At 35.4% G+C, this 26692-nt stretch overlaps 1 protein-coding gene across 1 annotated transcript in view; it reads right to left on the bottom strand.

Moving 5' to 3' along the window:
* OTOG (otogelin) overlaps positions 1-26692 on the bottom strand; it is a 106941-nt gene that overhangs the window by 4478 nt on the left and 75771 nt on the right. Inside the window, exons 36-54 of the mRNA XM_084521940.1 lie at positions 22448-26289; positions 21674-21842; positions 20521-20657; positions 18940-19029; positions 18356-18539; positions 15256-15476; positions 14186-14324; positions 12428-12622; positions 11348-11560; positions 10470-10574; positions 10003-10113; positions 8672-8773; positions 8130-8228; positions 7428-7468; positions 6307-6382; positions 5199-5377; positions 4013-4117; positions 3475-3594; positions 1854-1899 (exon numbers count right to left, since the gene is read on the bottom strand). Coding sequence (XP_084378066.1) covers positions 1854-1899; positions 3475-3594; positions 4013-4117; positions 5199-5377; positions 6307-6382; positions 7428-7468; positions 8130-8228; positions 8672-8773; positions 10003-10113; positions 10470-10574; positions 11348-11560; positions 12428-12622; positions 14186-14324; positions 15256-15476; positions 18356-18539; positions 18940-19029; positions 20521-20657; positions 21674-21842; positions 22448-26289 — 6174 coding nt within the window. The remainder of the gene's footprint in view (positions 1-1853; positions 1900-3474; positions 3595-4012; positions 4118-5198; positions 5378-6306; positions 6383-7427; positions 7469-8129; positions 8229-8671; positions 8774-10002; positions 10114-10469; positions 10575-11347; positions 11561-12427; positions 12623-14185; positions 14325-15255; positions 15477-18355; positions 18540-18939; positions 19030-20520; positions 20658-21673; positions 21843-22447; positions 26290-26692) is intronic.

Genomic DNA, 26692 nt, shown 5'->3' with positions numbered 1-26692 from the left:
ATGGGAGGAACATTGACACTGAAGAACCTGGTAAGAATATTACATATTGAACAGTGTGTTACAGAGTATTCCCTATCGCTGTGAAACATTTTGGATTTCAACATACTTGAGAAATGAATTCATCCTATAAAAGTCTATATTACTTGCATTGCATAGTGTCAAAACCAGGAACAAACATACTGCTTAGGATTAGATTGAGGGCCAATTATTTTTAGTTCTTTAACTGGTACAATCACAGATGTCTTCCAAAAAGTTATTTCTAACATTAGTATAACTAAGACAAGCTGGTACCCTAAATTCAAGTTGTTCTTTTGATTTGAAAGAAAGAAATAGTGTTTTATTTTATTTTATTTTTTAACAGTGAGCAGTGCAGGTAAAAACTCTCTGGATTTTCAAGGAACTCCTGGGGTTTACCCAGAGAACTTCATTTTAAAAATTGAAGCAAAAAATCACAACTGTTTCTAATGATAAAATGAAAAAGAAAAGTTCAAAAGAAAATGACATGCTGATGTGTTCTCATAAAATGTCTCACACAAATTACAATTGACTGATAGCTCTCATGCCAGATTTGTTCTGAGTCAGACTCAACTACATGATTCATTGACCATGCTATCTATAAAGAGCTGTGAAATCAATGACGTAAATGTACTTGTAAATGCAAATTGCAGAAGTCACTGGGTATTTTTAAGTGTTTAATTGTATTCTGTGGTGCATGTCCTCCATTAATAATTTTATTTTGTCTTAAATAATTAAGTGTGATTATGATCTTTCTCTAAATACAGAAGCAGTATCTTCTGCCTTGCTGAAGAGGAGCTTAATAGATTTTAAACCATCTTAATAAAAATTTATCCAGAAACTGGTTTATATGGCCGCTAAGGCATTGAACAATAATGTCAGATAATCTCAAAAACTAATCTCAAAGAGCCAATGCAGAATTGGCTACAGAACTAGCAACAAGTGCTTATAACACAGGTCCATTAGAGTGAAAAAATCATGAAGATATTACCATTCGCTCATAGTGACAGGGAACAGGAAAAAAAAAAAAAAAGAAGAAGAAGAAGAAAAAAAAAGAGCAGATCTTCCACAGTTTCAAGAACCTTTGTACTAAAATGTGTAATAAGTTCTTCACTGAATCAGCCAAAATGTTTCAGCTAAGTACCAGGATCTTTAGAAAAAAATGTACTTAGCTCACGGTGTATATTAAGAATTAGCATATTTATAACATATTCTGTAGAGAATTATCTTATTTTTTTCCAGAACACCTTTGCTAGCTCTCATAGATGTCAAAACACATCTTTGTAATCAAGTAAAAGTGGATTTTTTTCTTTATAAGTTATTTTAAAAGTTTCCTGAAAGCTTTTAAATTATGTTTATAAACAGAAACCAAGATAATACTACAATTAGTTAAGTATTTATGGCATTAACTTACAAACTGCATAGATCAATCTCCATTTTTCTCAAATACAAATAAATTCATGTAACTGAAGCATGTTTTAAGGCACCTTCCAAAACACAGTAGCTTTTACTATATTAAATGCAGTAATTAGTATTTTGAGGAGACTTACATGAGAACTACACTATTCTTAAGGTAGTAATGTTAGTGACTTTGACAGCCACAATCTGTATCAGTGTAGTAAAACCAACAATGTTAAATCATTTTTTTTCCGGTTTAACTCCATTAGCTTCACTAGTATTCACATAAGTGAGACTGAAAAGAACACGTCCTTTGAGATTAGCGAGATCAGAATCAAGCTTCCATTCAGTAAAGCATCAAACTTATTTCTAAGGTAAAAACCAATCAGACAGACCTGTTTTGATGAGTGGAAAATTGTGAATTTCATTTTATCACTTACATGTTTTGCAGCATCCTTCCAGGAATGGTACAACATAGCCTCCAACCTGACCAAGATACAAATAAAAAAGAGAGGAAAAAACACTTCTTTTTTTTTTTTTTCTTTCTTTTTTTTTTTTTTTTTTTTTTTCAAATATTCATTCCTACATATCTACACTATTAGAAAAATCTTCCAGATAAACTCCACAATTTATGGTTACATCTTTATAACTTTATTCAGGCAAATGCAGGACACCAGTGCACTGATGAAGGCTTACCTGTAAATGAACTAACTTGCCAGTTTTAAATACAAATCAGTTATTAAGTAGCTGTCAGTGAATACCACTATACATCATTAGCTAACAAAATGCCAGATTTGGAAAGGGAATTACTTAGTTAAGTTTGACACCATGGTACTTAGAACAAAACCTTGATTTCTTGCAGAGGCTATATCAGCAATCACAAAAAACTGATTCTGAATTCTACACAGGTCTCATCTAAATGAGAGGCCATTTTCTTCTCATTATGGAGTGTCATGGCTGTCTTCTGTGCTGTAGCATTAAGCACTTGACAGGGTACTGCAAGAAGAATATCCGTAGCGTTAAAACTCTCATGGGATTACATTGAAGAGTCTATTTTTTGATGTCCATCTCAGTATCTCAAGCCATGATGATCACTTTGCTTTAACTCTTCACCATGTCTTTCCTATCCAGATTAAAGAATAATTAATGGTCTATTGTGCCTCAAATGACAGCTATTCAACTTTTTTTTTTTTTTTTTTTTTTTTGATATGTATCTACCACATTGCAACAAAGAAGCAACAAACTTTGTACTTAGCTACTAGGTCCCAGCAGCACATGTTACTGGGTTCTGGGACAGGAACAAATGTGAGAAACTTTTATTTTATTTTTTATTTGCCTAGAACAGGAAAAAAAAAAAAAAAAAAAAAAAAAACATTTAAGCCAGCTGTGTGACTGACACTCTGAAGAACCAACGCATTTTTATCAGTGAGGAAGAACTACAGCTACCTAGTTATTTTAGAATTGTTTCCCTGCTTGTGTACCATCATTCATGAAGGAAAGTATCCTCCCACCTGCATGAAAACGTAAAACTAGACAGAAGAATATGAGATATTCTTCCTGCATACATTTGCTGCCACTTAGTCTAACCTCATTTTACAAATTCAAAGCAAAAGAACCTTTGCTTTTCCTGCAAAACTAGTTCACTAGTCTCACTGTTGAAAAGATTTTTCTGATATTTGGACAATCTATCATTTTCTTCAATGTTTTTGACCATCATGATAAATCAAATTGCCATACACCAAAGTCAGCTATAAAGATATTATTCAACCCAGAAAATCTTCCAAGTTCAGACAGCTGCTTAAGGAACTATCTTGATATTACACGCCTCCAGGAAAACAGAAAATATTTTCTGAGAATAAAAATTGGCCTCTTCATCTGTGTAACTGGGCAGTCTGGTGGTACATTATACAAGTATAGGTAGAGCTTTTCATCTTCAAAGATCAGGCACTGCACAAATGTGTGATTTCTCCTTCTTGAGGTAAGAAAGTATTTGGTCAATGTTATTCTTTTCATGCAATCATAAATCATAGGTGGAATGTAAACGATGTATTAAGCACTGACCTTCACACATTCTGTTTCGTTAAAGGGTGGGCAGCCAATTGAAGATGCAACTAGAACTGGTTCTATTGCTGTGTTAATGCATTCATATCTGATGCAGTTTGAAATCCAGATAGTACCAGGCTGTTAAAATTGAAAAACAGAATCTTTAAACAGCAACTCAGGAAAAACAATACTACAAATATTCATTATACAATTCCACTGAATGCAATTTTGTCTGTAAGACTTGCAAAACATGATTTAGATGCACCTTGAAATTCTGTTTAAGTACAAAGCTTAAAGTCCACAAATCATGTAAACAGCTTATAAAATAGTCAGGTTTACTATTATTCTCTGGTATATCAAAATCCTTTAGTCCTCATAGACAGCTATATGATTGACTCTCCAAAAAACAATGTTGTACAAATTCAGAGCTATTCCTGGTATTTGGCCAAATACAGCTCTTACTTGAACAATTTATACAGCAATGTATGTAGATTGTTACATGATTTTTTTCTCTACTTCTGAATATTTTGACAGAATAAGACATTTACTAATTTACCTTAAAATTGGCAACTGTTCCATTGTTGAAAGTGTGAAGACATGACATGTTCTTACAGCTACCACAGCAAGTTGTTAAATCTTTTGGAGGTTGATAGACTTGGTTCTGCCAAAATCAAATATATTAATCCTTGTATGACACCATTGTGCAATTTGACATTTTATTAGTGTAATGGGAAGATTTATTATTATTATTATTTTTGGGGGGGAGGGGGTATCTGATTTTAGGGACAGTTCTTTCAAAAAGTAACTCAAGAAGTAACTTTCAAAAACATGTAACTTGTATTTATGTGCTCTGTACATTCAGGAACCTTTTAAAAAGTACCTTTGATCTTGACTGAAGTAAATGGGAAGGAATCTCCAACTTGGAGAATGAACTGGTCTTTCTATCATTTTCAAATGTTAGCCTGACAGGTTACATCAACAACCACTAAAATTATGACTTTTTACACATTAGACAGCACATACATAATTTAGAAAGTAAACCATATGATTTCTATGATTATGGATCATATTTTCTATAAAGACACCATTTTCTTATTTAATTAATCTGTTTTCTCTTCCCAGTTCTTACTGACTTCTTATTAAGTCTACTATGTCTGGCACTTGTGCCAGTTTACAGCACAGTGCAGCTAAAGCTACAGATGCAAAGTGGCAGTATGCTATTAGTCCTTTAAGGATTAGCATTGTACTCTGTATGGGATCCTACCAAGCACTGGGCCCCTTCAGTAGATGGTTCAAATGCATGAGATGGTACTGCAACTTGCAATCTTATGCACTGTAGGGGAGAACAAATCTGTCCAGCCCTTCAAACCATCTCTCCATCAAGCTAGTGCAAAACCCTCCCTAAACATGATCTCAGCTTCAAAAAATTTAGGTAAAATAAGGTCCACTTGTCTTTCTAAAGGGAAGCAATAGTAGGGTTACTACTGACTCTACTGTGTCTGTTCTGTGCTCCAGTCGCCCAAATTAACCTTGTATTTTCACAGCAAAATGAGTAATTTTGAGGGAGAATAGATCACACAGTGAATTTAGGACTTTACAAAGAGAGGTAACACATCATTAGAGGGGGGTCTCATAGTTCCTTTTTCTATCTTGTTCCCATGACTATAATCTACTAAAGAAAAAAAAAATGTAATGAAGACCAACAATCACAACATAAATGTCTAAAATCCTGAATTTCTTACAGCTTTGCACTTGACAGCACAGGCTACTGATGATGTGTTTATTTGGTAGTATTTAGTAGAAGGATCAATCACATTTGTACAAGAAGAAATATGGCAAATGCCATCTGGACTGTGCTCCACAATTTTCTGTCCAGGTAGCAGCACACCTCTCTCATTACTCAGGCAAACTTTGTCTCTCACTACAAGAAAAATAAATAAATAAATAAATAAACAAACAAACAAACAGCTCACTCAGGACAATTAGCTTGGTATCGGAATATTTAAAAAATGTTTCAAACAGTAAAATGGGAATGGAAAAAGCTGCTCTAACTCTTCAAGAAATATAGGTCAGATTTTCAAATGTAAACTGTTAATAATGAACTAATGCTTCATTACAACTGTCAAATTACTTCAAAGATCATGGATGATGAAATCTAAGTGAATAAAATTCTATCAGCAGTACCACAAAAATGACGTGCAGACTTCAGCTGATTTGAATTGTGCTTTAGGATAGGAAGTGTGCCTGAGGATGGCTATTGCTCCTCATCGATTTCTGAGGGAGCAGAGGATAAATAGCTCAGAAGTACACCTTTGTTGTAGAAATCTATGCAAAGACAATCCCAACTTCACTGGCCGACTGAGTGTCACCCAGGAATTATTTTTTCCTGAATTTTCTCAGATACTACTGTGCCAAGATGAATTCTGCATGGTGCTCAATGCTACCTCCTTGATCATATAAAACATGTAAGCATATCCACCAACTCCTGAGTTGTCTCATAATGTGTTAGTGGGACTATTCGTGGACATCACCTGCTGGATTCTTCCTTCCAACTCATTAACGCTTAGGCTGGTTAGTCAACACTTACCAACTTCTCCTAAACTCTGTCTTCTATTTCCCTGCACAGACCTCCTGTTGTAGGAAATATAAGAATCCAAGGACAAGCTATAATCGACTAAATATTTAGAAAGCAGTCCTATTCTCCTGTCTTTTCATATGCTGTCAATTATGTCAGTCAAGTATTTCCTCTGATGTACCATGTTCAAAGCTCAGATGTACAATTTATAGTTAATTATAATTACCTTGCACTTAAAAGGGTGTTTCTTTCAATCAAATTGTTTTCAGACTTACCACATTTGTATTTAACACAGTTACAGATATTTTCTGTACTGTTCTGAAACTGTTCGTCTATCTGAAGTTTCTGCCCCTACAGGTATAAAACCAGAAAAAAGAAAAAAAAAAAAAGAAAAAAAAAAGAAAGGAAAAAAAAAAAAAGATAAGTAAAATGACAGTGCTTGCTCATTTACATTGATCTTTTTCTTGTAAACACCTTTTCTCCAGGATTTGAATAACAGTATCTCTTGCCCCTAGAAATCTACTTTGGTTTCTACTTTGATCACCCACAGTGACATTAAATTTAGTAATGGGATTATTTTTTTTACACCTGAAAAATAGCAGCAGTCATTGGTGTCAGTACAGGAGATACGTAGGACAAAGAAGACTATGGCAGGCCAACAACATGATGCATTGGCTTGCCTTTATACACAACTCTCCATACAGTGTGGAGCGTATTTTTTCAGGGAGTAACTTAATGGATGTAAATAGTATCGCAACAGCATACATGTACTTTTTAATTCTTCCTTTTATAGTTGACATGCATGCGATTGAAGACTTTCCTCCCATTCCTGATTCATTGTGCCTAAGTTTCTTCATCTATAAAATGAACTAACAACTGCGTACTATTTTCAGTTCCTGCCTATAGTTTCAAATTAGAATTTTTATTGATTATTCCCACTGCAGTATTATTTTTTGAATAAAATATCCAGTCCTGACCGAGAGCCTAAGCCAGCAATGCTAATAAGGATTTTTGCAATGCAGAACAAATTACAGTAGAATACAATTTTAAAAGTTTTGCTGAGTCAATGGTCTGGGTGCATGATACAGATTAACATATGCACTATGACAAATAATATTAACTAAACAGTAAGCTTTAAAGCATTTAGTTCTGACAATTGAACAAAATTCCATCCTTGGATTCATGAAAGCAGTTCTGCTCTATGAATACTCAGAGCAGCATATGGTCATAAAAACTTAAAAACTGAAATAATTTCTTGTAAAACAATTTAAAAAAAAAAAAAAGAGAATGACATGCCATTCCATATTTTACTGATAAAACTATTAGTAAGATACTAACAAATATTTGTATTAACAAAACAATAAAAGCATAATGGTAAATACAATGGATTCCATACCAGTTTACACTGAGGCTTAGGGATCGTTTCACATGCACATTCTAAAACAAAATACAATTACAGAAACAATGAATTAGAAAGTTATATGCAATTTCTTTAAAACAGAGCATCACGAAGAACAGAAGTTCCACATTTTCAAGTCACCACTGAAGAAGCCTTGCAGGTACATATTTGAAATACACCAACCTGGGGAGTCCAGAATTATATCTGTTTTTTAATACATACTGAAAACTAATACCAGCTTCTGTGACCACCTTTACATATGAGAACAATTTACAGTATTTTATCATCTGCAGTCCATCTGAACATGTTGAAAAAAAATACAATTATTCTAGCCTCTAGCTATTTTGAATCAATGATAATCATTATAATCAACATAAAGAAATGGAGAATTGTGTTTAAGGCATCACAGAGAGATGTATGATATACTACCACCTTTGTAAACTGTCAAATTCCTGCCTTGTGAACACCTCACAATTTATTTTTCTTTAAAGCTGTAAATAATTTACTAACTGTGACTTTACACTGCTTGTTCATAAGATGGTCACCCTGGTACAACTGGTTTGTATGCATGGCAGATAACCATTTGCACAACTTAAAGTCTATGTCTTTATTAATCTTTAAGACTTAACCCCAGGAAGCCATAGCTCTTGTCAGTGTCTTATTTTCTAAGTCAACTAAAATCAAAAAAAGTCATTTTACCACATGTCCTAAATGGGCAGCACTTCTCTGGGCTCCATACCTCCACCAAAGACATGCCTAGCATACACTTGAATTCAGGACAACGATGTATTTCACAAACTAAAATTAAGGGAAATAAAATCCAATAAACAGAAGGTCATCATATTTTGTTGAGCAGTAATATGAATCAAGAGATACTAAATGGCTTATTTGTAATGAATACTTTTAGAAAACATCTTACTTGAAAAGACAGATGATCAAAATTTTACTGTTAGCCATGAGGTAATAGTAGTGTTGAGTACAACTGTCCTAGGCAAATATTTAAAACAGTTTTAAATCTCCAGAATTTGGGGTCTGAAATTTGTCTCCATTATATATATATATATTCAGATAATGCTTTAGGCATGTCAAGATTTAAAAGGAAAGAGTAAACAGATTATAGCTTGCTTATATACACAATGGAGCTTTCTCTCTAACCCACCATTTTTTGGCACTGAACATCCACACTACAAAATTTGCCATGTTCTCTGTTACTTAAAATATCAAAATCAAGTCAAACTTACTACACTGGTATGTAGGGCAACATCTCTCTGTGGTGTTGTCATCCACAATAAGAACTTCTCCTTCTTGACATTTGGGTATTTGATCAGAGCAAGCCCCGCATGCTGGAGAAAACAATTATTTAAATCTAAAACACAGGAAGAAATTTTACTACTGCCTAGGAAACACATACCGGTAAGTTTCTCGCAGACACATATGAAAGAGAGAAGAGGTACTTTGAAGTCATTCCTTCCTTACACAAGAGGCTAATATTCAGTGCAGCTTGCCTTTTATTTGTCCCTTCTATTAAATGGAATGAATGCAATAACTCTTTGTGAGTCAGATCATACCAAACAGGATTTTCTCGCAATTTCTTTTGTTATGATTTTTTTTTTCCTAGTTTTTCTCTCCTGCCAACTCACCCTGTTGTTTTCACGAGTGCTTCTTCTGCTAGGACTATAGAATACCTTTGATCCACAATTAAAGGCATTTCCTGTGAGCCCAGCATTGTCCTCCCACTTAAACACATAGCAAAACCACAGTAGGTACATTCTGATATTTACTCAAAGACAACATATCAAAAAAGAGACAGAAGGACGTTGTGTGGACAGAGAAAAACCAAGTGCAGCATGCTGCTATCACATGCTCAAAGTGACTCCCTGAATACTGTAAATAACAGAAGTGTATTTAAAGTTTCCTTTGAAGGTTCAAATTTTTGCACTTGGAAATGCTACTCAAGATGACAGCCTATGATTCATAGAAATCTACATGCAAAAATGGAGTCCATTCCAAAGAAGCCTACAGGGCATATCATTAATCACATTATTTTCCTACAGAAAACAACTCTATGGTAACAAACAGAGCTCCTAAACTGATACCAAAAGTGCAATTTCATTACTGAATTAAGTTGTTAAGGGTCAACCCCAAGGAAACTGAATAAATTTGCATAATTCTCTCATGTTATATTTCCCATCAAATAAGATTGGCCACACCTGACACAACACCAGGATATAGGGAGCAAAAGCACATACAATTTCAGTCTTCTTTCAGATAAAACAATCTTACAGCCAGTCCACACACTGTGCAAGGACAGGCACTCAAAAGCCCTCAGTTGCTTCACCCATGGACTCCACCATCACATTACCCAAGAACACTACTCAGTTGCACAAAGCCACTGTATGATTTTTGGTGGTTGTTGCCATTTCTAATGTTCTGTAAACCTAAATGCCACTTTCAAGCCTTACTGTGTTTGGAGAGCTGTAGAGAGTACAAAGAACCTTAGCTGAGAAGTTATTAGCAGGCATCACTGCATACGCAAAAACACTTAAATACTCAGAAAGCCAGGATTCCGTACCACATATATAGGATATGCAGCAGGTACTCTCTACCCGAGCAGCAATTAGTGTTTGATCCTCTTGACAGCTTGGCATCTGCTCCATTGGTTCACATTTTGCTGGATCACATTCTGAAAAAAGCACAACAGATTATTTCTTTACGTAAAATACACCATTCCTCTTTAGTTATGCTATATGTGTAAGAAATGACAATGTAGAGCAGAGAAATACTACAAAATCCTTTTATTTTGTATCACAAAGTGATACACACATACTTGCCTGAACATTAAACAAAAGACTCATTTATGTCTGCACCAACCAAGGCATAGTCCAACCCTGAGCTTTTAGATGAAAGACATTTTTTTTTAAATTGGCATATTAACAATGATGTCTAAGTTAACTTTCTTTTGCTAAAAAGTTGATCTATTGGTTTACTGCCACACCTGATAACACAGTAAACTGTGTTATCTTTTCAAAAGAAACCTACCACAAACATAGTTGGGACAACAGGATTCTTCACTGTAGTAAGTGACCAGCTTTTCCAAGCCATTACATTCTGGGATTAGGGATTCACAAAGGCTCTGATTACAAACTATTTCATAAAGAGAAAGAAAAAAAAAGACAACTTCTGAACTACTTTATGCATTAATAAGTTGAGTAGTGTAAAGCAGTATTTGCAGTTTGATACCCCAAATCTCCAAAGAAACACTACAAACTAGCAAAAACAAAACAAAACAAAAAACAAACAAACAAACAAAAAAAGACCAAGATTGGAAGTGTCCAGTATTTGCCACACTCTCTGTGGAGGCAAAATTAAAGGAGAGCTGAATTCTTGTGAAATCTCCACTTTAAAAAAAAAAAAAAAATCTTGCGGAAAATTCATTGCAACAATATCAACCCAGCTGGCCAAAACAGGAAAATTTGCAACTCGTTTTGAATATGGACTTTCTAAGCTAAATATGAAATAAGAAAATATAAAATAAAAGCTTTTAACCTTTTTTTTTTTAGTGTCGACTTTGTAAAGTCATCTGGTATCTTTTTCTAATAATTAGTTATATCATTGATTTGTATTTGGACGTTAAAATAGATCATTAGACTGTACAGCTGAGAGGAACACAATACATACCAAATAATCACAGCTTTTTCAGTTCTCAGAACACTTCTCACCTCCTTTTCCCTTTCCCCCAAATCCCTCTAGACATTTAGCCAATGGTACAAAGATTTTACAGTTTTCTGCACAATCTATAAATTCAAATAATTACCATACACTTCAAAAATAGGACGTGTAACAGAAAAATAAAACACAGCGAAAGGTTATTTGCAAATTTCAGTGAGTAATATTCATAATCATTAAAGAATACTTACTACAGATCTTCTGAGGACAACATGTATGATCACCAGGAACAAGCAAGGCCACTTCTGCAAATCGCTGACAGTCTAAATTGTGGATATCTGAACAGTTGTACTCCATTGGAATAATAGTCTCACTGTCAACACATTTTTCCATACAGCAGCCACTCAAAGAAGTTTTCCAGATCTCACCCACAGCATGAGGTGCTCCTGAGCTATCTGTACACGCTAGATCAGAGCAAGAGAAGATAGAAGCCATGCCTTTTTATTTCCAGTTTTCACCACCATTTTCTTCCACAGAGTGCACAGAACTATAAAAGTTCCAGAGTTTTTAAGGCATCACCTATCCATATTACCCCAACAAAAAAAGTCAAAGAGGAAACAGTCTGAGACTGAGTTTGTATGGGAATGCAAGACACTCAATACCCTCCTGAGGATCAGGGTCTCCACTTTGTTTTGAGTCTCCACTGCAAAGCTAGGCACTTAAGATCCCAATATGATTCTTTGTTTTTAAACCTGTAATCTGAAAAGAACTTGCTTTTGTATTTCACACACATCAAAACTATTATTAATTTACAGTGCTTTATGCAATCTGTTTTTAAAATTGCATCTTTCAGATTTGTGTTGTTAGTTTTAAGTATTAGTCCACAATTTGGTGTCCTCAGGCAGAAATGTAATGAAAAGAATTATCAATGCTGGCAGATAGAAGATAGGATGTATATAATCCAAAATGTGTAATTAACTGTTGCTGCATGACTTCTGAATTCCATTTAGTATCATTAGATGTGACTCCTTGGCAAAGGGCAAGGTGAAAAGGAGGCCAAGACTACCATACTTCAAATAATGGAACACATAAGCATAAGTAAAACCTACCATTTTTAAGAGCATCCTCCAGCTGAGAGAAGTTGAGCAAAGTCATATGCCACAAGGACATTTCCTGCTTGCCCACCTGTAAAGTTAACGTTTACTGAATCCCCAGAGGCCTCAACTGAACAACACATGCAAAGCCTATGCAACATCAGACCAGGCCTGGATAATGAAGCATCTGACCACCAGCTTGCAGACAATAAAGAAGAAAATCATATCAAAACATACCACATTTTTCTTCAGGAATACAGAGAGCAGTGTGAGTTCGGTGCAGGATGGTCCCTCCAGCACAGACACAGCCTTCTGTCAACACCGAACAGGTGTCTGAGTCCAGAGAAGCAACCTCATTATTCTGACAACTATCTGGAACCTCACAGGCAGCTATACAAGCCCGGTAGGAGAAGTTTTCAGAGCAGGGGAAGGCTAGAAATGAAATAAATCAGTTATCCAAAGACCTAATTACATGAGGGTGTACTACCTAAGAGATCTACCAATCTAAAACACTGATACACATCTTCTACATGACAAATTCAAACAAAAATAAATTTCACAGGCACTTCGCTTCTTTGTGGTAACATTTGTATCAGGCCTTGTTTTGCATTTTGGTAGTAGAGATAAAAAAAAAAAAAAAAAAAAAAAACAAGCAAAAGTGTTGACACAAAATAATTCATACTTGAAAAACATTTACAAATACCAGATTTATAATGGTACACAGATTAATAATGCAGTGTTTTGAAACACATCAAGTACTTTGCAGTGGATAAAGAAAACACTGATTACTAAAGAGCAAAATATAGTCTTTTACAAAAAAGATACATGTAAAGGCAAATTCAGCCTTGTTTTATTTGGAACAAAAAAGAATGGCATGAATTCATTACTATATTTAATAGATATTCACATTAATCACTCTCTTGGATGAGGTGTGTTATTTTTAAAGTCCATGGACACAGTTAAACAACATTCTTTATACTATTAATGCAAATTCATTGGTATGTAATGAGTGCATGCTGGAATGAATCGATTTAACCTTTGCTGTTGAAAACAACATGATGGATCAAAACTGCTTAAATGCGGGTCACATACAAGCTGCATATATATGGCAAAGAGAGAATGACTACGAATGCCAACACTGTGGTTCTGTGAACAGCCAGCAGGATCCTTATCATGTAATGATACCTAAGTCACACAGCAATACAACCTGGAATGATGGTAAAGAGATGACACCCAATTCACAAAGGGACTGTCTGCTCAATAATAAAGAAGGTTCCAGTTTAGACAATTAACTTAAAAGCTAATTGGGAAAGAAGGTTGATTCTGTTCAGCTCCACGCTACTAAAAATGGCTATAATGCCCCACAGGAAACACCTAGTGGAGCCCTGTAAATAGAGGAACTCAGGCTTTTAAAAAACGGTCCACAGCATGTTAACGCGTAGTGACCACAAAATCCAGCTATGACTTCATTGTTCTTCCCTCCTAGGTGTGTACCACCAGATACACTGTGATATAAAACCGAGAGAGCATGCATCCCATCGTGATGGATGGAGTAGTTAACTATATTTACAGATATATTTTGTAAGGTCTCATTTTAAACATTTATTTGCAATTGAAATTCACACAAACTTGAATATATTTTTTTATATCTGACTATTTTTAAGCTTTAGACTCCATAATTATTGGTTTTACTTGCAGCACATTATGGCATGCCCATGTCCTGCTGATGACGAGTATACATGTAGGTCGCATTTGGCCATACATTTTAATATGCTTAACTTTTCCATCTGCGATCTGGCTACAATGAGCCTGATTCCTTTTGCACAGTGCTTTCTATTTTATAATAAAAGCTGATGGATTTATTATCCTAATAATAATTTCCAAGGTACCTGAAGACTCCAGGAGCAGTGATATTTTCAACTTACAATAAGTTATTACTAAGCAGGTTTTGTTTCAGCAAGCACTAGAGATGGAGAATACATGGAGAATACTTACGGCAGTAATCAGAGCTCCTCCATTCTATACAAATATTAAACTTGTTGCACATTGCCACATAAGCAGCTAGGGAGACGCATGGATTTTGAATGTACTTGGTGTCTTGAACCCATATATCACAGAATAGCTCAGGTGGAACCTAGGAAGGAAAAGATGAAAAATATTGTACCTTCATAGAGACCCTGCTATGTAGCAAAAAGATTGACCTTTTTAAATATCAGCTACAAACAACTAAGGCAAAAGTTCTTGGTTCATAGGAAAAAGGGACCATCTGACTTTATTGGTCTACAGAGTGTCTACTGGTATTTAAGGGAAGGTTTCCTGAACATGTTTAAAAAAAAAAAAAAAAAAGAGAGAGAGAGAAAGAGAGATGTCCTTATACTCTTCAGTTTCATTTATTTTAAATGCCAAGGCAAAAGCTAACATAATTTTTCTAACAGAAGACATAATTACTAACTGTACTTCATTCTTTCTTCCTATGTGCTTTTGTTTGATTTTGACTCCTCTTCATCAAACCCAATAACATGCAAAAGTTGAAGTGGTAAATGAACTAACAGGAGCACAAATAAATGTTTTGTTTCCGCAGTTTTCTACTTATGCTTACTTTAAAGGGTCTGCTCAACCCTCTTCTCACGGTAAGCTGGAATTCCTGCTCTCTACAGCCCTTGAGAATGCAGGCCTTTACATTCTTCACTGTGGTCTGAAATTTGTTAAATTACTGAACACTTAAATATGAAATAAGTCCTGAAATTACTTTATTTTACTTTGCTGTACATCCTATTGATCCAATTGAATTATCTGGGACTGATTTATAAATTAAATGCTATTACCAAAACTAACAGAGATATATTAGGAATTCTGAAATTGTCAGTTGCTTATTGCAACTCTCCTATCAATTTGCTGCACTCTTCAATTATTTTTATCTTGCAACTGAAGACACAAAAAAGTATATATCTCATTCCATAAATGTGGTTACATGTAGTCCCACATTAATGAAACTATCAAGTATACAAAATTCTATCACAACAGCATCTCTCCCAAAATGTAAGCTTCCAAAATATTTAACATACATAAGGGTGACAGCTGCTGAAGGTCTGGTTCGAAATCAGTCTTAAGCACTCTGAGCAGTCCATGACTGAGCAATTAGTTTCCTGGTGCCTGTCTTCTCCAACATACTTTAATGTGTCTGGCACTTGCCAGCTGTCTATAAAAGTCGATGGAGCATCACTTTTGCTTAACACTGTCCTGTTGGGTAGCATCAGGTCATTTTCCAAGCTTCTATCACAAAGACCTATGTATTACCAAAAGAAAAAGCAGGTTAACACTGGACAGTTCATTGTCAAGTATGTTTGAAGTGGCATATTCAAACAAGTAAATTGTTTTTAAAAAACTTACAGTAAGCAAATAAAAAAATGTACACATTTTTCTAAAAAATGTAAACAATATGGCAGTATCACAACCCACAACAGATATGCAAAGTTTTGTAGGATAAAGATATAGGAACTTCACACAAAGTGAATTAAAGACTTATCTGTGAATTGCACATGCATGAAACAAGAACTATCACAAATCAATGTGTTGTTCAGAGCCCAGCAATGATGTGCAAGCTTCACTGCTGAGTTGCACAAGCACTAAAGAAAAAATAAAAAAAAAAACACTTAAAAAAAAAAAAAAAAGAAAAAGAAAAAGAGGTTACAAAGCACCTCCATGTATAGCAACAAATGAAAACTGCAAATATTATCTGAAAAGGCAACTCCCATTAAATGTCCAGATGCCTTGATACTGTACTTCAAAAGTGTAACACCTTCTTTTACTTATGCTTCTGGGCAGTGTTGAACACCTTTTGGCTTAAGAGCTAACATAAAAATGCAGCTTTTGGCATTTCCAGGTACATTTATATTACCACTCAGCAGGAAGAAAGCAATCTTTTATTTATTTTCTTCACAGAAGGCAGCATCGCATCTTGTTTCTGTTTAAAGTAAGGTAGCTGGCATTTTCAAAACACTGGGGAACAAAGGAAGCAACATAGAGCACATGGAGAGCAATTTGGTTAACACAGAACATCTGAGTATTACAACAGTCTCTGCTGGAAAGTCCTTTAAGAGCTAGCCAGTACAAAAGCAGAATGACAAAATCAGTCTCCCATTCTTTCTTCCTAATCACAATTTCTGATGTTTTTGTATCAGATTTCTAGAAAGCATTCTTCTGATGTTTCAAGAAACTTTAATAACAATTCTAAAGATATCTGTTCATCAATTACTGGTGAATTTAACCCTTTTCTAGAAAATTGGTGTTTTAGCATTTTTCACTATGAGCTAGCTGCTGACAATCAGTGATATAGCAATAAGCATTCAAGAGTAAAACAGCTTTTGAAGCTGTAAATATTAATTGACCAAAAATGTTTCTGGTTGAATATTCAGAGGTTGTGAGTCTATGCAACACAAACAGGAAGTACTGACTTGAGTTTTGAGAGGTCTGAAGGGACAGCTACCATGTCTGACTTAACTTTTTCCAGTTTTCTTGTACATTGATAAGAAAACACAGCAAAATTAAGGTTTCACGTTCAACTTGGCTGGACCTGGCTGCACCTACAACGACACGCTTACACTGTTTCACCAGTGTTGTTACAGAGATATCCATAACCCCTTGTGACCTCCCTCAACTCCCATACCAGCTCTTCACCACTTGCCATGTTTGCCTGATCCAGTCACTGTTAAAGGCACTGCTATCTGATGCAGATACTTCCAAGGGATACTCGCTGCTACAAAACTGTAATGGTTCCTTCAGTTCCATGTTTTACCTGAAGCTGAGAAACTAGGATCTACTGGTACTGCAGATCAGCCTAAAGACATTCTGAGAAAGCTCGAAGACAAACAAATGTTTGCATTTGCAAAAAAGTGCAGAAAGCATGAGAGCTCATTGTAGACTAATTTACCCTGAAAAGGTGCAAGGTAACCTTAAAGCAGGTTCTGGTGAGTCACAACAGACAGCACCATGCAGGCAGGTTTATACAGAGAATCCCAATCAGAGATGAATGCCAGAAACACATGACACATTCTCCAGAGAAGTTGTACATAGAACACCAGCTATGGGGACATGTCATCTTGCTAATGGACTGTGTAAGCCAGGAATGTAACATTCCTAATTCTCCCCATCACAATAACCAAATGGGTAAAGGCAAAAGAGAATTTCAAGTATAACTTGAATCAGGCCTACTAAAAAATATAATCTTTACATTCTTATTTCTGTTTGATCTAATTACAATTAGCTATACAGAGAAAGAATGATATTAAAAAACAAAGGTCAGAGCAAATTACAGATAATAACCCAATTTCAAAATGACAGTAAATTCAAACTCTCTTCCTTTGCAAGAAGCATTACTGTCCACAGGACTTGGAACTTGACTGTGCTATCACTGGTATTTGATACTGAGCTACAGGCATTTGCACTTTCTGAAACTGGCAAGATTTCCACTGTAATTATGAACTCTGTAACCCTGGTTTCCAGCTCCAAATTACAGCAGATAAATTTACAGATTCAGGTGTCACAGTAAGGATATAGAACAAAACAAAAACATGCTTGCAAAAACTATAGCACTAGCAGCTTATTCAAGGTCATGGTTTTTACAGAAAAGTAACTACATGAAAAGATTGAGCAGACGTAACAGAGTGCAGTATTGTGGTTATTTAACCCATTAGTATTAAAAAATTTCCCCTGAACTATTTCCTCTAACAGATAAACTAAGATAGATTCTCTCGAGTTAACAGTTCCTGTGAATTCTGACCTTTAGAAACTGAAAATAGCACAGATCACGTCCTATCAGATGGACAGCAAATACTAAATCTGTAAATGACCTTATTTGACATTACAAATTTATGTCTGACTTACTTATTTAGGTTTGGTTACAGCAATTGTGCTTGTGATTCCAACAGGCTACATTCAGAAGCAAAACTGTCAGTAAAAAGTGAATACATTGATAGGTATCAAATTGTATTTCAACAACCAACCAAATTATTAATCATTTCATGTTAATAGGTGTTTGTTTGTTTAATTTGCAGTGGTCTGCAATAACTCTTTTAAGCAAGATTCTACAAAAGATGTAATTAGGAAAATGTGGTTCCTTATCAAAGCATCTGAATATCTTTATTTCTAGCAGTACTCTATACTTACCACATAGTCCCAAAGCTTTTGGTTCTCTGGTAGTATTGAACTCTATGATCATCACACCTGTGTTGTGAAACCACTGAATTCTGATTTTTGTTGGGGTCTCAACTGCATACTTGAAGCCTGAATCCTCTACCTTGTATCCGTATTTTCTAACAGTAGGCCAAGCAAATCTTGAATTTACTGTTATCTAAAATGAACACAGAGAAGAGTTTAAATGTCAGGTACCAAATGCTGTAGGTGGAAGAACTAAAGTCATATTTTCAACAGTTTATGAATCTATCTCCTAATTTAAAAAGAAGCTAGGCTCATCTTCACAAAGATATCTAGGCACTAAAGAGAACAACAATCACTTCAACTGCCTTACTCTGTGACTTATCTCATTAACTGTCCTTTTACCACAGTTTGACTCTTTGAATTTACAAGTTTACTAAATTCCCAAGTCCTAACAATAAAATACACTACCTGCTATGTCTTATGCTAAACTTCCATATCCACATGATAAGATAGCTGATGAATAGATAGCAGAAGTTAGCAGAAATAAGGTGCTATTTGGAAGGCAGAGAAAATTAAAACCTCAAAGTACTTACTTTTCTACTTAAACGATTGATAATAATTTGGTTTGATACATAGGTTAAGTTCAACATTGCAAGGCACAGGGAAGTTGAATTTGAATTGTTCTGTGGAGAAAGCAAAAATATATAAACCAGAGTGATAATGTAGAAAAGCTTTATACATTAGCTGTTTATTATTTTTAGATACCAGGACATTAAGGATTGTTTGTGTATATTTTTAAGACAGGAAAGCTGCAACTGTTTGTACTTTCAAGTTTGTACTACAAGGTTCATCTGGATAAGTTCATTTTGTAAAACACACACACAAGATATTATTGTACTTAGGAACTGTTGTACTTAGGAACTGTGTTGTATCACCCATTCTCTAAATTATAACAGATATAAAGGTTTTCAGAAAAAAAAAAAAAAAATTACAGCGGAATAGCTCTTTGGACATTGAAAAATAGGAACTACATATCTGAAGGTAAGCAAAAAGAGGACTGGGAATGATGAATTTATATGATCAGTGAATGGTACAGAAGAAATGGATCAGAAATACATGCACACAAAAAAGAAATAGCATTTAAAATAACAAAGCAAAAATATGAAAAGTCAGAAACAGATCTGCTATGTTATACCAATCATATTGAACTTCTAGAACTAACTTCGATAAGGTACTACACTATTCATGACCAAACCTTGTGTGAATATTTATATGGATGTCAACATTACCTAGCTTTCACAGAAGAGGCTGGAGTTAAAAGAATTTTGTAAAGGCAATTATTCCACACTCATGAGCACTTAACTCTTCATGACATAAAGCCAATCTCTACACCACCCACTAGACACGATATTCTGTAATTGCTCCTTGTAGGGTTTTTCTCTTCTCTCTCTGAAATGGCAAATACTTGCCCCTGTCCAAGACCTAGAAATGTACTAAGTGGTCTATTTTTTTCTGACAATACTACATTCTTTTAGGGATCTCAAGATCGGTGTTTCTGGTGCAAATTTCTCCACATGAAAATATTTGAAAAGTGATACAATGAAATACATTGCTAGGTTGTGCTAGCCAGCATTCCTTGAAAAAAAATTAGGGTTGAATGAAACTTAATAAGGAATTCAAGTGTGTTAATCCTCACTCCGCAAGGCAGTGCCTGATGAACTGCCAAGTGAGCTAATGCAGCTTCAGAAAGTTCTTTCAAATTCTACATATCTTCTCTTTCGCACAGTAAAGTCAAGTGAAGGTAGATACACAAAAAATAGCCCTCTACAATGGTACTTTTTACATGCTGGTGGGAGCGACTAATAAATGCATATCTATTTAATTTCACAACATTTCCTGTTTTACACATAAAATAAGATAATACGGATCTACCTCTCACCTTCCAGCTGTTTCAGAATAAAATATGCCCATATGATTCTTGCAAAGTATTGTAAAGTGCAAGTACAATTCATAGATATTGCATATGATTGAATAATTAAACACAATTGCATACAAATATTATAACCTTTTATTCAGAAAGATGTGCATTAGAGGAATATATGTGTAACTCATTCCCAAGATACATCTTATTACCAGTACTGAACATCCTTCGTTAGCTGATAAACATTAGTTACCATTCTACAGTCAAGGACATGGATGCTTATAGTTTCATCTTGAGTTTGACTAACAATGTAGGATGCTTCTTTGAATAAAGCCAGATGATTTCCATCATAGGTTACAATGCTCAGATCAGAGAAAATTGTGCAACGACCTAAGAAAAATAAAAATAAAAATAAAATGAATGTATTTTCTAACTTAATAATATATTTTCTAACTTAGGCTACTTTCTGTAAATACTACAAAATAGAAAGATAAAATATTGAGTTATATAAGATTAAATTCTTTGCTGTACAGTTTAACATATACAGCACATTTTCAGGTATATGTCGTCACCTTTGCTTGCATCTCTGTAAAGGGACAACAGAGTCAAATCCTTCATATTCTAGTGGGACAATTTGCAGTCCTCTGCAATCAGTTACTTTCTTACAGTTCTTGCCAGCACAGTTTTATAATTTTTACAAGCCCTAAACTAGAAAAAACATGGATGGCAGTGTATCATGCCAGATCCTTAATTCCCCTTTAGTCTTGTTTCTAAGGAGGGAGTTCTTGTTGCATGTTCCTTTCTTTCCAGGCTTACTGCTAAAGCTTTTATGTTTCAAATGGTTTGGAGTTCTTCTCTTAGATATTTCGTATTCTAGATTGTAAGTGGAAATTTGCATTGCTTATCTCTGCATCCTTTCTTTGCCACTATGGATTAAATTTAATTTTCTTTAAGGTTTGGATGCATCCTGCCTAATTCTATGTAATTGAAGGGAGTGACTACAGTACAGCTACGCTTCTAGAGTCCCCGGGCTGTTAACAGTGATTGGTAATGTACTCTAGGAGTGTTCTCATCCTGAAGTATGTATACAATCAACCATAAAATCCACTGGCTATACTGACTATGTCTCCTCTGATTAGACAGAACACAGGTCTAAGTCAGGCAAGTCCATTGCAGATATCTAAAGCTGGATAAGATATTCATCTTACATTAAAGGAGTATTTTGATTTCATTTAATCAGGTGTAGAACTACATTTACAAATCACATTAGACAACAAATAAACTGCACAATATGGAACATCTTTTTCTACACCATGGTTATAGAAGTGTTAGTTCTTAGCCTTCTTGCAAATGCATTAAATTGTTAACTAAGATCACTTTAAAAGTACTGCAAAATTAAAACTTACATGCACATTCCCACTTTGGACAGCATTTGTCCCCATTCATTTGAGTAGCAAATCCTAAAACTCCACAGCTGGGTTGAGTTGCATTGTATGGGCAGTTCTGCGACTTATTGACTTGGATCAGTTGTCCATCCAAGCAAATGTATTTTATGCACTCATTCTCTGTGACTGGCTAAGGCACATTTAAAAGACATTGGTTACCATTCTTATCAAGCTAACATTACAATGCTGCAGAGTATTTGCTCAAAAGGGGGCTCACATTCTTCAGGTACAGAATACTTATGGTGGAAGATTTAAGCGAAATGCATCTTTGAAAATCTGACCATTCTGAGGACAGTTTAAAATTCAGTCCTGTTGTAAATTGCAGAACAGATATATATATTTTTTTAACTTTAAAATAAAATGAGTTGAGAATAAAAAGTATGGAAGAACAGAAGTAGGAAGAGTAGGATCTGTGGGAAGGAAGGTTACATGACAGAAAAATATTATTGAAGAACATAAAGAACCATATTTTGCCAAAAATATTCTTGTAATAATCATACTCAGAAAACTGTTGCCCAAAAAGTAGTGCATTATAGCACTTACGAAAATCATGCACAATTGAAGTCACCCAGACTTAAAGATATAACTGTAAAAATAATAGCTTGCCCTGTTTAATGCCGATATTTCATATCCTAAAGATCAATACATGTATCTCAAATAATGATTTTATCAGTGTGTAAAAGTAAGCCAGATATATTCAAAACCAAACAGATAAACATGTATAATATTACTCACTGTACAAGTCTGGAGAGTTGCTGTTTCTCTAGGCAGAATAGAAGTTGATGTTGTGACTCCTAACATGGCTTCAGCTGTTGACAATCCATCAGAAAATGTTGTAGTCAAACCATAAAGTGGTTTGGTAGATAAATAGGCAAATGAGGAAACTGATGGAGCTGTTGTGACATTTGAATGGTCAGGTATCATTAATAGTGAACTCACAGAAGGTGTTTGTATCTCAGATGTTATTCCAAGTTTTGAAGTGTGTGTAGTACTGGCCAATGATGCAGGTATAGAAGAAGGTTTTGGTTCAGAGGACGAATGTATGGTGAACAGTCTTGACACACTTACATTAGAAGGAGCTGCAGTTATGTTTGTGAAATATGGAGAATAAAATGTGTGAGGTACTTCTGAGGTAATGGTAACACCTTGAGTATGGACAGGTTGCATTTCTGTCATTAATTCCAGCTCTTCAGATTTTTCTGTAGCAGGGGACATAGGCTCTTTTGCTTTTGAAGTAACAGAAAAATAGGATGGCTTCACAGAGGTTGTGATGGATTCTGTTACAGCTTTTGCTTTGTCTGAGGTTGCTGATATAATAGTGATGTTTTGCTCTGTACTGCTCATCACTGAAGAGGCTGAAGCTGCAGCTGATGTATGGACTGCAGCTGAAAACTCTGTACTTGCTAGAGAAGTGGAACTGTAGGCAGTGGTTGAACATGTGACTTGCTTTGGCAACACTGCAGTTTTCTCTGTAGCACTTTTACCCATTGATGTGGATGCTGTTGAAATCACAGGGGTGAAAAAGGCACCTACGGATGACTCACTGCCCATCACGATGGGAATTTCTGTTGTTTCTGGTAACAAAAGTGAAGAGGTCAGCTTAAATTCTGGTGAAATTGTTGTTTCAGGAGTTTGACTTGAAAGAAGTGATTCAGTAACTGAGGACTGCCACGTGAATTTTACACCAGTATCTGCCTTCTGTGTAGAAAATGAAGGAAATGCATCTTTTTTAATGGTTGAAGAGGAAGTTGCAAGCACTTCTGGTGAAGAAGGGAGAATTCTGGTACCAAAAGTCAAGTCAGCTGTTTTTCTATCAGGGCCTGTAGACTGTAAAACAGAAGTTTTTGGCATATACAGCTGTGTAACTGAATCAGTTAAATGTAACTCTTTTTCAGTTTGTAAAATAACTTGTGTAGGACCTAATGAGGTAGATAACACACTTGAATGAATGCCTTTAGGTACGAAGGTAGTTAAGGGGGGTGAGGAAATCAATTCTACCATAGCTTCAGTTGTGCTTAATAGAATTTGTGGCTGATCAGTGGATTTTGCTAGAGTTTCTGCAGGATGATGGTAAATTGGAGTACTGCTTAGGCCTGTCAAGGAAGGCTTAGAAGTCTGATGAGCAAGTTTTGTATCTGTTTCAGTCAAAAAATGCAGTATAGTCACAGCCTTAGTAGTCTGTGCTGGAAGTTTATCTCCTGAAGAGGTTTGTTGAGGGAAGGAGCCCACTGAAGATGGAGTAAAGGATTTCTGAGCTGTAGAAGCGGTAGATTTTACTGTATCTGTTATACTTTTGACTGTAGACTTCAATGCTGTAGAAACTACTTTAGTTTCTACAGGGTATTTTGGTGGGGTTGTTACTTCCAGCATTACTTGTGTTAAAGAAGGTGAAGAAACTGATTTATCTGCTAGATACTGAGAGGTGGAGAAAGTGTGAGACTTTGTTAATGGAAGTACAGCAGAAGTGGATAGAGTTGATTTTTCTTTGTCTGTCATTGCTTTGGTTGTTATATGCTGAATGCTGAATTCAGAGGACGGAGAGAATATAGCATAAGTGGTATTTAAAATGGCTCTGCCTGGCAATTTGTCATATGGTACTGTTGTTATCGGACTTGAATGCTCTGCTATAGTGGATAAAGTAGAGAAAGTCAGGAGTGAGGAGGTCTTTTCTGTTTCTAACTTAGATTTTGTTATAGTCGTTCTTGGATATGAAGAGATGGGTTCATGAGATGTTGTACGTATTGGACTGAGAGCTGTCAGTGATGCTTCTTTTCCGTATGTGGGTAGTGAAGGAAGAGAAAGATTTAAAGAGATTAGAGAGCTTGGTGGTGAAGAAGGGAAAGCGGATGGTTTTCTAGGGGAGATGCTAGAAATTCTTTCCACTTCTGATTCTTCAGGCTGTGTGGTTAACAATGTGGTTTCAGTTGCTCTAAGGGGAGTACGTGGAGATCCAGTGAAGGACGTTGTTTCATCTGACTCTCTTTTTGTAGCTATGAAAGGAACTGTAGTGGTTTCTTTTGATGAGATAAAGGTTTTCTTTGCTGATGTGGTAACATTACCTGAATATGCTGAAGTGCTTGTCTTCACTGTACTTAAAGCCAAAGGTGATGTGTATTCAGTAAATGTTTTTCCAGAAAACAAAGTTGATTTTGCTACTAATTCAAAAGGCGATGTTATTTTGGATGTTACCTCAATAGACAATGGTGTCACTCTGGTAGTCTCAGGTAAAGCAGGATATTTAGTGTACAGTGTAGTCAAGAGCTCTGTTATGTTTAGAACTACGTGTGAGGGATACCCTGTTGTTGACACAGTTTTAAATGTTTTTTTTAATTCACCTAAAGCTGGAGAAGCAGGAGTAGGAACAGACACTGAAGGTCTTTTTGGTGAAAGAGTGGTGGATTTTTCAGTTTTAGAACTAGGACGCAGTGAATATGGAGGCAAATAGGAACTAGATATATGCTTCACACGAGATGCTGTTTTGAGAGTTTCCTTTCCATGAGTTGTAAATGGTAAAACAGTTGTTTCTAATGATTTCTCTGGAGTTCGCAGAGTTGTTTTCTTTGGACCTAAGGTTGTAGTGAAAGGTACCCCCGCAGTATCTGTCAGGTGATGAACCATTTCAATAGGAGGTTTTGTAATTGCCTCTCCTAATGAAACAGGCTGTGTGGATGTTGGCAAAAATACAGTCTTTCCACTTTGTTCTGTTGAAGCATTTGCTGTTTTGGTTGTTTCTGAAGATGCTGGTTTTAGCAAAGACAGAGTAGTGATCACAGGAGAAAATGATGTTACTGTAACTTTACCTACTGTGGTAGAAGACTGTCCTATGCTTACTTCTGTCCTTTCTGAAGTTCCTGTTAGGTTCACTGATGATATATAGGAAGGCAAAACCAGAAGAGGTAATGTGGAATATCGGGGCTGATGTGCAGTAGTTTCTGTTCTTGATTCAAATGAAGGGGGTGTAAATGTTGTCAGCCCTTCTGTTTTTACTTGTGCTTCTTTTGTGGGAAGTGTCTTCATGGCTATTTCTGATATTTCCATTATTTTAGTTTTGACTGGCAATTCTGTTGTTCTAAGTGTGGTTGGTGTCCCAGTAAAAGTGGAAATTGGTTTGCCTTCTGATCCTGTGCTTTTAGTCACTGCACGTGTAGCAGTTACTGTGTAAGGTTCTGTAGCCCTCAGTAGCTTAGTGGAACCACTGCTGATCAGTTGTGTCTTTGTGGAGGTTTCTGAAGTGGCAACAAGAGAAGACAAGCTTACATTAGATTTTGCTGTCACAGACATTCCTGTAGTTCTCCCAAATGATGTCATTTCTGCTGACTGTGAAGAAATATATGATGATAAAGTTATGTCTGGAAGCGTTGTATTAGTTGTTACAGCTGAAAATTTAGTTTTCCCTGTAGTTGCAGTGAATTTCAATTTTGAAGCAAGTGTTGTTTCTGTGTCCTTTGCTTCAGGTACAGGAAATGAAGTTACTATTTCACTGATCACTGCCGAAGTTGTACTTGATGTTACGTGTGAAACTGCTGGTGTTTGAAAGATGGTTGGTAAAGGTGGACTATCATCTGCAGGTTCAATGCCTGAAATAAGACACAAATAAATGACAGTCTGGTATTTATAAATAAATTACAGACAAAGCTAGTGGAGCTAGAAGGAGTTTACATTAATTCATTTAGCTCTGATTTTTTCACATGCTTTTATACTTCTAAACTTCATAAAATTCAAAAATAAGTTAATTCAATCATTTTCTCCACATCTAATATTACTGAAATATTTTATGAAGAAAGAACATTTTTCTTATTTTAGAAGTACTCCAGTTTTTGAGGAGTGAAACTCTTTCTAAACTAAACTAGATGTTCAGTGAAAACTCAAACATTGTATAACTAAGATCATAATTACACAAATTTAAACACCCTTATTTGAAAAATTGACAAAAACATAACCTCGGACATTAGTAAGCTAAATATCATACATAATATATAT

Source organism: Aythya ferina, assembly GCF_964211825.1.
Source record: "Aythya ferina genome assembly, chromosome: 5".
NCBI classification, from domain to species: Eukaryota; Metazoa; Chordata; class Aves; order Anseriformes; family Anatidae; genus Aythya; species Aythya ferina.
The sequence above is the reverse complement of the archived record's forward strand: the minus strand, read 5'-3'. Positions and strand labels throughout refer to the sequence as shown.